Genomic DNA, 10,839 nt, shown 5'->3' on the forward strand with positions numbered 1-10,839 from the left:
GTTGAAGCCATTCTACCTCCATCGTATTGCTCTCTCCTCTTTTATAGGGCAATTGAATTCTGCACTTCCAGTCTTATACTTTTATAGCTATATTTACACAATAACCTGAAATTTGCCCTGCAGTTTTTCTACTTTCATGCAGTTCCTCGCATTACAAAGAGACGCTTATGACGGCTTCATGACTTCAAGTTTTGTACGTACTCCATTATATAAATATTCTGTATTTTAAAATTGGAGCCTATTTAAAGCACAGAAGAAGATAAACATCAGTTTGTATGATCATTCGTTTGTTAGTAGTACAAATTTGTTCACAGGTTTCTCTATCTTTGAAAACAAACTACGAGGGTACTAGTTTACTATGCGTAAGGTGAAGGTGCGGGGAGCGAGGCGGCGTGGTGACAGCTAGTCAGAAATCGTCTATCGACGGTGTGGTAGCTGTTTACATTCCGTTCTCCGTCACACAAGCTATTTTTCCTATTATCTCAGCAGCAACTATGGCCCCCAAGCAGCGCATGAGGATTGCCAACGACAAGGCAGCCAAGAATGTTACCCAGAGAGGAAATGTACCCAAGACAACGGTGAGCCTCTTAGTATTTTGTTGCTTGGCTTTGGTGCCCATATGGCTGTGTTTTAGAAGGAAGCATGTTATTAACGTATTTTAGTATGTGACCAGTCTGTTAATATAGCATACACTGTGTTATAAAAACTTCTGGGGGCTTGTATATAATGGGAGATTTTGCCAGTAGTACTAGGAAGTGTTCAAGGATTATTCTTAACTGAAATCAAGGTAAACTACAAGGTGTCAGATTTAGTGTACGGAAGTACATTTTTTTTTTTTTTTTAATTAAAAGTTCAGTTCCATGACAATATTTGATAGTAAAATACATGGGGCTTATAACATACAGCCAAAAACTTTGGGCAGGCTAGAGGGTTATATAACATAGAGACCGTATAGAAGAAGAAACTGGACAGCCAGCATGTTGATTCAGCAAACAGTATGTATAAACTAGAAAGATCAGTGATCACTGCTAGATAACACCAGTCCACGTACCGTACATGCTTTCCATGTTTTATGCACAATTTTGAACATACGTTATGTATGCTATGTTTGCACATATGGTGCTTGAAGTAAACATGTATTAAAATGAGATTGGGAAATATTTACTTTATTGCCATTTTCTATTTTTGTTTTTGTTCCATCTGATAGGTTTTTAGTTCATTTGAGTGTTTTGGGGCGTCATCTGTTGTGCAAATAAATAATAGTCATAATATGACTGACATTCTTAGTTACATCCTAAGCCTGCAGAAGCTCTTGATTGCCACTTAACCAAACCAAACCTAACCCAACCTACCAAACCTAACCTAACCTAACCTAACTTACGATGATGGCCCCTTTTGGCTCATCCGACAAGCTAAGCTATCTTGATCGAAGCGCGATTTCAAAATTAAATATTGCCCTGTGCTTGGCCGGCTGAGTAACATCGGTCAGGTGATAACTGAAATTATAAATATAAAAAACAGAAATATTCATTTGCACACCAGAAAAACATATACAGGCATACACTATATGATACTACAAATCCACTGGGTATGGTAAGATTGCCCACTAAACTGCAATAAAGTAAATAAATACCCTGAGATTTTCCTCTGTGTATCAGCTAGGCTAACTTCAAAGCATATACAGATTTGGGATGAGTTGCCAGATGACATTAGATTAACACAAGCAGCATTACTTATTTTGTCAGCGATTTTTAAGTTTGATGGAGTTTTGTTTGAATTTACGGATTGTTTTTCTCGACATCCATAATAGTGGTAAAGTGGTTTCCATCGGGATATTACCTAGGCTTACCTCCTTATGTGGATGTGGGCCAAATATGTGTAAAGCAAATAAGACTTGCCAATGACACTCATTCACAGACCACCTTGCTCTCTTCATAATATCCCATATCCTTCTTGGTGAATCACAAGAGAGCTGGAAAAATCACATAGAAGGTCCATGAGTGTTATTGCACCCAAATGCAGCACAGTCAAGCCATTAATAAGGGCAAAAAAGCACCAGTAACAGAACACAGCACCACCCATTTTGCAGCTATCAGCAGTTTAGTTTGTCAGCATTATAATTCGGTGATTATCTCGGTTACGTGTACTTTGACGTAAAATTATGTAGAGATGAAGAGTAAAACAAATCTTCAGTAGCTCAAATTAACAAAATATACTTCAGTTATAGCGACAGTTTATTGATCAGCCAATCACGTCACAGAAGGTGACGATATGTATTTTTAGATGAATCTGCAGTCAGCCAGCACCTGGGCTGTGAGACATGTGCACCAAAATGCTGCCATGTCAGCTGACCAAAGAGTGAGCAGCTGAAAATATTGGCTGTCCAGTCTCTCTTTCTGTATGGTGTCTAATATAACATCTATCTATCTATCTATTGCCAGATGCCTCAATCCCGTTTGGGGTGGCCACAAACAAGTCGCCCTGTCCCCCGCCATTTCACTGCCCTGCTCCCAACTCACACCCCCCTCTCTCATATACCTCTCCATCTCATCCCTCCATCTCATCCTCGGCCTCCCCCTCCCTCTTCCCCCCTCCACCTCACTCACATACACTCTCTTCGTCAGTCTTTCACCTTCCATCCTCTCCACATGGCCAAACCACCTCAGTGTGTTCCTCATAACGCTTCCTATCACATCCACATCAACACCACAACGCTCCTTTACATCCTCATTCGTCAGCCTGTCTCTCCACGTGACTCCACAGGCTCCTCTTAAATAACTCATTTCCACTGCTCTCACTCTTGACTTGTGTCCTTCCAACAATGTCCAAGCTTCACTTCCGTACGTTAGAGTTGGTATCACAATACTGTCATGTAGTAACTTTTTCACTTCCATGCTCACTTCCCTGTTTCTTATCACTGCTTTCAAAGAATCAGCAACCTTTCTTCCCTGCTGTACCCTTTCAAGCACTTCACCCTCCAAACCTCCATCCTTACTCATCACACTACCCAAGTACTTAAACATACTCACATTTTCCAATTCCTCACCATCCAACCTCGCTGTACATTCACTAACTTCACCTCTCTCAAAGACCATCACTTTACTCTTCCCTACATTCACCTTTAGATTCCATTTCTTACACACACTCTCAAACTCATCAACCAAGCCTTGCAGCTCCCCTTCGTCTTCACTCAACAACACTGTATCATCTGCAAACAACAGTACAGGGAGTTTCCAAACACTATCCTCTTTCACCAGGGCCACTCCAACATCCATTACCCTACCTTGTACCTCTTTTATTACCCCATCCATGTACAGATTGAACAACCATGGAGACATGACACATCCCTGATTCAACCCAACTTTCAAAGAGAAAAATTCACTTAGTTCACCATCCACACGCACTGCAGCCTTCGCACCATTGTACATACTCTTCACAGCATTCAACAACTTCCCATCTACTCCATATATTCTTAACACTTTCCACAATCCTTGTCTATCCACCCTGTCATATGCTCTCTCCAAATCCATGAAAGCTGCATACAACTTCTTTCCCTTCTCTAGATACTTTTCCACTAAAGATCTAAGAATGAATATCTGATCTACACAACCTCTTCCCCTCCTAAAGCCTCCCTGTTCTTCTCCAACTAATTTCTCTGTTCTTTCTCTAACTCTGTCTATAAGTATCCTACCATACACTTTTCCTATTATACTAAGAAAACAAATGTCCCTATGATTACCACACACTTCTTTTTCCCCTTTTCCTTTGTACAAGGGAATAATTATACCTGACTTCCAAGCCTCCGGGACTCTACCTTCCTCCCAGGCCAATCTGCACATCTTCCACATCCATTCAACTACTATCTCTCCCCCATGCTTCAGCATTTCACCACACACTCCATCAATTCCTGGGGCTTTCCCCGATTTAACTTTCTTCATTTCTTCCACAACTTTTATCCTACTGATTTCTTCCTGTCTTCTCACCTCCCTCCTTCTCCCAGCCATTCCCCAGCCACTTATTCTCGCATTACTTCCATCCTCTACGTTCAACAATTCCTTAAAGTGTTCTCTCCATCTGCTCACTTTTTCTCCCTTCTCCACTAGTAATCTACCATTTTTATCTTTCACTCCCCTGCTAACTTCACTTCTACCCTGTCTTACTCTTTTCACCTCTCTCCAGAACATCTTCTTACAGTCCCTCCACGTTACACTCAAATTCCTCATCCACTCTCTTCTTACACTATCTTACTAATCTTTTCACCTCTCTCTTTCTTTCCACATATAACTCTCTCTTTCTTTCCACATATAACTCTCTCTTCCGCCTCTCAACTTCTTCCACGCCCCTATTTCTCATCCATTCAGTGTATTCTTTCTTCTTTTGTGCCACAGCCTGTTTCACCTCTTCAGTCCTCCACACTGTTCCTTGCACCCCCCCTCCGTCTTCTCTTCCTTCCACACACCACATCACATGCTGCACCTATTTCTTCTGTAAATATCTTACACACATCTTCCACGTCTCCTATCTGCTCCAATTCATATTTGCCCAATCGTTCCTCCACTTCTCTCTTATACTCTGCCTTTTTCTCATCCTCTTGTAACCTTTCCACTCTCCTTGCAACTACTCCTTCCTCTCGTCTTTCCCTTCTTCTGTTCCTCCATCTTACTTGCAATCTAATTCTGGCCACCACCAAGTAGTGGTCAGAAACTCCACTCCCCCAACGTCTATACACTCTTGCATCCTTTACACATCTTCGCATCCTTTCATCCACACACACATAATCATTGCCTTCCTTTCATTCAGTTCACCACCCACCCTTCTCATCACTCGCCATGTATACCTGTGGATCATTTTATGCCTGAAGAGGGTATTGGCTATCACCAACCCCCTCCCAGCACAAATGTCCACTAACGCACTCCCATTCTCATCTATCTCAGCAGGCACACCCCACTCACCAACTATTCCATCCACCTTCACATTCCCAACTTTACCATTCATATCACCAATCAAAAACACTCTCTCATTCCTTCCAAACTTTTCCATGCACTCTTCTACATTTGTCCAGAACTCTTCTCTCTCTCTTCTAGCACGATCTTGTGTTGGTGCATACACATACACAATCGCCCACATTTGTATTCCAACTTTCAACTTTACCCACACAATCCTTGACCCAACTGATCCATACTGTCTTATGCTCCTCTTCCATCTTTTACTCACAACTGTACATACTCCTTCCTTTGCCCTCTCATTCTCACCTACTCCTGCACATGTACCCCATCCATACTCCCATTCTCTCACACTTTCTCCTCTCCATTTTGTTTCAGTTATTCCACATACATCCACTTTCGCACCCTCAAGCACCTGGACAATCTCTCTCTCTTTCACCTCTAATATAACATATGGTCAAAAAACTTAGGGCAAGCTAGGGGGCTAGGACAAACAGCCAAAAACTTAAGGCAAACTAGGGTGCTTATATAACAAACAGCCAAAAATTGGGGGCAGGCTAGGGGACTTATACCAGTACCATACAGCCAAAAACTTAGGGCTGGCTGCAGCAGCCTACTCATATCCTCTTATGGGCAGTGAGAAATTCCACATGAAGTTAGTTATATATTAATTTTGGTTGTGCAGTTATATTGTGGATATTATACAAACAAAGCCAAATGAATCATACCCTAACTGTGAAAGCTGCATACATTTCTTAGGGTCCTAACCATGGAGGTGGAATCATCCCTTACCAGGAACCATAGCAGAGTAATATTGACCACAAGGAAATCAAGTATTTTGAAGTGTATTCCGTTTATACCTCACCATTTACTGACACTTCCATCACAAATGACCCCCAGGGATTAATGGTGAGCTATAAATAGAAAACACTTGAAACTACTTGAATTCCAGTTGTGGCTTCAGCTAAATATTTTCCCCATAGCAAAGATAAAAAAATGTGGCTTTCATGATCAGGTAGGTTTGTGTACAGAAATACTGTACATGAAAACAAGGTGGTGCAAATACTTAATTACTATATTTTATTATTGGTTCAGTCAACAAGGAAGTCCTAGTTGTAAATAGCTGTTTTGTCATTTTCTATTGCCCTCAGTGAATTGAAAAAAGAAAAGCCTATTGATCTTTCATTGCTTCCTATGAAGGCGATTTGCCAGTTTCCGTCAGCTTATGTTAGCATTTGTTAAAGTAATATTTAAAAACTTACCGGTATATCAAGGACTTCTGTAGTTAGTATGTACCACCACACTTTCTGTACTTGGGAAGACATCAGAATTTAAATTGGTAAAAGGATTCAGTCAGCCCTTGGATGTATTTCATTTTATTCACCTAGTGATTTTTCAGCTGGAGAGGTTAGATATAGCGTGAATCTTGTAACCCTAGGCTCTTTTGGATATGAACTGCAGGCTGAAATTGCCCTTCTTTAGTCAAATATATATGGTATCAGTACTTTTAAGTATATGGAGAAAGCTGATTGTCCAGATGCCACCATTTGAAGACATCCCTCTCCAACAGTATGATCTTAATAAACCCATTCAGAACAGCCATTAATAAAAGGATTAAAATCATCTGATAGCAGGAAGAAAAATGAAAGGTCATCACCTGGACTTAAGGAGTTTTGGAGTATTTCCTGTAAATCTGACCTTCATGTAGCTATTGTGAAAAACATTTAGGTTGCTGGTTATGTTAAACATGAATGTTGGATACTGGTATGAGAATACATTTTTCTTAAATTTCAAATATTGATTGGATTTGTACATGATTTTTATTTATTTATTTATTTTTTCCAGATTTAAGACACGCTGCAAATTGCTATATAGTGTGTGTGTGTGTGTGTGTGTGTGTGTTTTAAATGAAAGTTTGACAAAGCTAACACTAGTCACCCACCTATCATATTTGCTCTTAATTCTGAGGCTCTGGAAGGTCACTTTTTCCTTGTGCACTTTTATACTCCCAAAGTTTTTATCCTTTTTGATACAATAGTAGCATTATGAAACCTTAGGAGTGATGAAAAGGAAGCAGTTGCAGACACGAAAAATTTCTGAGACCCTATTGGAGCTGAAACTGAAATATTTTTATTTTTATTTTCGATTTTAAGGATGTTATACATAATTCTGCGTTCTGAGTGTGAGCTGTACTTACAAAAACTTTTGGATCAGATGCCTTTCTTAGTTGTAACATTTTACAGATTTTTAAATTTTATTCCAGAAAGCAGAGGATGAAAACTCTCCAGTTGGTCCGTGGCTGCTTGGTCTCTTCATCTTTGTTGTCTGTGGCTCAGGTAGGCAAATTTTCAATGTACAGTGAGTCCTCATGTCACTTTTTTTTTTTTTTTAAATATATTTTTTGTCATTAACATAAATTACAGAAAAATTTTGATAGTTCCATTGTTCCCTGTAAAGCCAGCTTGTTGGCTGCCCTAAATTTAAAGTAGCATCTATATGTAAAGTTAAGGTTGCCATATCTGAAGTCAAAATGCAGGATGCCTCCACTGAAACCAATGCTCCACCTGTCCCCCCAACATACACTTTGGGCCTTTGGCTTTATGAAACCTTGATATATATATATATATATATATATATATATATATATCACCAGTACTTCTGTACTGTACCACAGTACTGTATAATGGACAGCAGGCAAAGTACAGACTTGGATAGTTTGACCAAAAAGTGCTAAAGTGCCTTAGATGCAGGAAGAGATCATAAGAATAAATGTTAGTGTAAAAATGAAAACTAAGCCAATGATTGTGTGCAGGTACCATTTATTTTATGGCTGTGACAGCACTAAGTACAAGGGAAAAAAAAAAAGCTTGTGGCTGCTCAAGAGGAAAAGGCAGGACATTAGCTAGTTGCAAGTGCTAAACCAGCCAAGTTGACAACGTAACCAGCTGATGAAAAAAACTAAGGGGTCTCTCTCTCTCTCGTCATTACAGAGTTTAATGGCAATTAAATTTTTTGAGAAAAAGTGATGGAAGCTGAAATTCCTGACTTTTGGAGAATTTTAAAAATTCCTCCCAGACAAAGATTTTGACACCTAAATCCAGGACATGTCTGGGAAAATCCGGACGTATGGCAAATGTAAAGTGGTGCTTATACAAAGGATTACATGTAATTTCTAACCCCTAAGTACAGTGAATACTTTTCACTTTATTTATGCAATATTTAGATTATCTATATACGGCGTAGATGTTGAGAACTGGAGTGAACAGGTACAGCTGACATAGCATATTTTGACGTTTTGGATCTTACCTGCCATATTAACACATTCAAAGTTTCCTTATATGGTACCTTTATGAATGGGAGGGAGTCTCTATTGCTTTTTAAACAGAACTTTGACTTTCTACCCTATGGCTCCAAAAACACCTTTAGTGGACAATTTGCAGAAAGACGTGCCCATTACTAGGGGAGACGATGTTTCTGAGTGGCTTTGAATGTCCCCCCCCCCCCTCAAATCATTGATAAATTTGGTTTCTTTGGTGAATGTACTTTGGGTCAGGCTTCTTCTGAAGTCATTTTCAGCCATTCAGAGCCACTCTTTTTCTCATTTTGCTGTATGAACAATGGGAGTTTTATGACTGTCATTGATGATTCCACACACCTCATAGCAGAGGCCCTCCTTACACAGATTATAATTCTTTGCAGGCATGAGACTTCCTCACTACTTTGTCATTTGAAAGAATATTTTTACTTGAATACAGTGCTGGTAGCATGAGACATTTGAAAGTCAACCAGTAACAAGGTTATGGCAGTCTCAAGGTTGAAATTAGCTTTCACAACCACCCATAAATGAACCTTCATAACCTCATTTTGGAACAGGTGGTATTAATCAGTTTTTGGTGGTGTGAAGGTTTCAGTTAGTTGTCTTTAATTATCCTTAATACATCTTTGTTCTTGTATTCTGGGTAATCCAGGTGTTACATGCGACTTAAGAAAATTCTCTGGCTAAAGGGGTTAAGAGGTAGGTTTTGGGGGATTGGGGTAAACAGAGGTTGGGGTAGGATGGGCTGGGATGGTGGCTGGTGGTAATTGGATGATGTGGGATTTTGTGGGGAGGGGACACCATTTGGAGAAGGGTGTTGTAGATTTGACCATATGAATATGGTGGTTTCCTTAAGATTTTTCTAACAAGAAGAGATTAAGCACACATCACTCAAAAATACCCTGTTTTTCAAAAGAAGTAAAAACTTCCCAGCATTCAGTAGTCCTTTACTACCATACTTACACATCACCTTCAGCCCTCTTTATTCGTCGTGCCATATACTTTGTGTAATTACAAATAACAGAAAATCTCTGTTGTTTATACTGTATTTGTTTTCTCTATTGGAGTGTAGCTATTGGTGGTGTGATGGGGAGAGGTAGATTGAGATGGTTTTGGCATGTGGAGAGAATGGGGGATGATAGTTGGGTGCAGAAAGTGAGTAAGTGTTAACACTGGGGGTAGAGTTGCAAGAGGCAGACCAAAAAAGACCTGGTATGAGGTCATAGAGTATGACCTCAGTGATGAGGGACTGAGTAGGGAGGCTGCCAGAGATTGAGCAGCATGGAGAGCCACCATTTGGTGACAAAGACCGACGCATTCAAGCATGTTAGAGCCCTTATAAACGAAACAAAACAATGACGACATCACATGTACAGTACATTAATTACTTGGTATTATTTTTCAGCTGTGTTCCAAATCATCCAGTCTATCAGGATGGGTTAGTTAAGCTGGAGTTAGGACCTTCAGTTCCTTGCTCAACTGTTTCTTGGCTCAAGACTGTTGCCGCCTGCCAGACATGGCAGACTAGTTACACTGACCAGGTGATGGATTACTCTCTCACGGACTCTTGACGGTTATGATATACGCACATTTATCTCAATTCATTTCCATTTAGTATTAAGAAGATTTGAGTTAAAAATGTATAAACTCATTAATTTTAGGGAATATTTTTAATTGGGTTTAACTTTTGGATTGTTTGCACAGTTTTCAATTTCTTTACATGTATATTTGTATATAAGGAGTATATATTTATACCAAAACAGAGTGTAACCCCAAATATTGAGTGAAGTAAAGCAGCTTCTGTATTTGCAGTTTCACCATGATGCCAATAAAAGAATGTGGGGGACAGATTGTGTGATTTATCCTTATTTCAGAATGTAGGTGTTTTAAATCCAATTAAGTACCTGTACTGAAGTAATATGAACATTGCCATGCACTGAGTGTGTACTTAAACTAATGACTGAACAACTTAGGTAAAGAAGGTACTGTGTAGTGCTTCTGTGAATGACAGAGCTGCAATCGGCAGAATTTATGAATGAGCATATTAGACATTGGTTGGGTTTTAAAGGCATTGAGGATCTGATTGATAAGGGGAGATTGGGTTAGTTTAGAAATGTGAAGGGAATGGAAGATGAAAATTGGAAGAAGCTCTACTGTAGTGTTTGAATATGAATGAGAACCAAGAGGCAAATGTATTGAGACTGTCACATGCTTTAAAAAAAAAAAAAAAAAGGAATTCCACAAGTGGATTTCACAATTTGTTCATATGCTTAGCCAAAACTGTGATGTGGGACGAGACTGGTAAGTGTGACTGTACAAGATTGGTTTTATAGTATGTAGCTATCCAGACTTTGCTCACCCCAAGGTGGGGAGAAATATCACAATTATATAAGAACATCTGTGTAGAACATTCTTATGCCTCAGTTTTGGCACATAAAGATTTTGCAACTGTGGATTCCATATGTTAAGCAGATCAATTTGTTTTAAGTGTGATTCATGGCATCACCACTGTCAATCATATGACCATTGGTCATACAAAATGAAATCAAGGTTACTGGTGAGGAACTGATCAGGTGCTGC

General features: G+C 39.5%; 1 protein-coding gene across 1 annotated transcript; it reads left to right on the plus strand.

The window, feature by feature from the left end:
- Window positions 1–382: 382 nt before the first annotated feature.
- On the plus strand, window positions 383–10,109 carry LOC145417717 (stress-associated endoplasmic reticulum protein 2). The gene is made up of 3 exons (XM_080286318.1): window positions 383–578; window positions 7,207–7,279; window positions 9,665–10,109. Exons 1-3 carry the CDS (start codon window positions 495–497, stop codon window positions 9,700–9,702), a joined length of 195 nt encoding a protein of 64 aa, XP_080142444.1. The 5' UTR covers window positions 383–494; the 3' UTR covers window positions 9,703–10,109.
- The last annotated feature ends 730 nt before the right edge of the window (window positions 10,110–10,839 follow it).

The sequence above is a fragment of the Coenobita brevimanus genome, chromosome 111 (genome assembly GCF_032717465.1).
Source record: "Coenobita brevimanus isolate Jiangsu-jjx chromosome 111, ASM3271746v2, whole genome shotgun sequence".
NCBI lineage: Eukaryota > Metazoa > Arthropoda > Malacostraca > Decapoda > Coenobitidae > Coenobita > Coenobita brevimanus.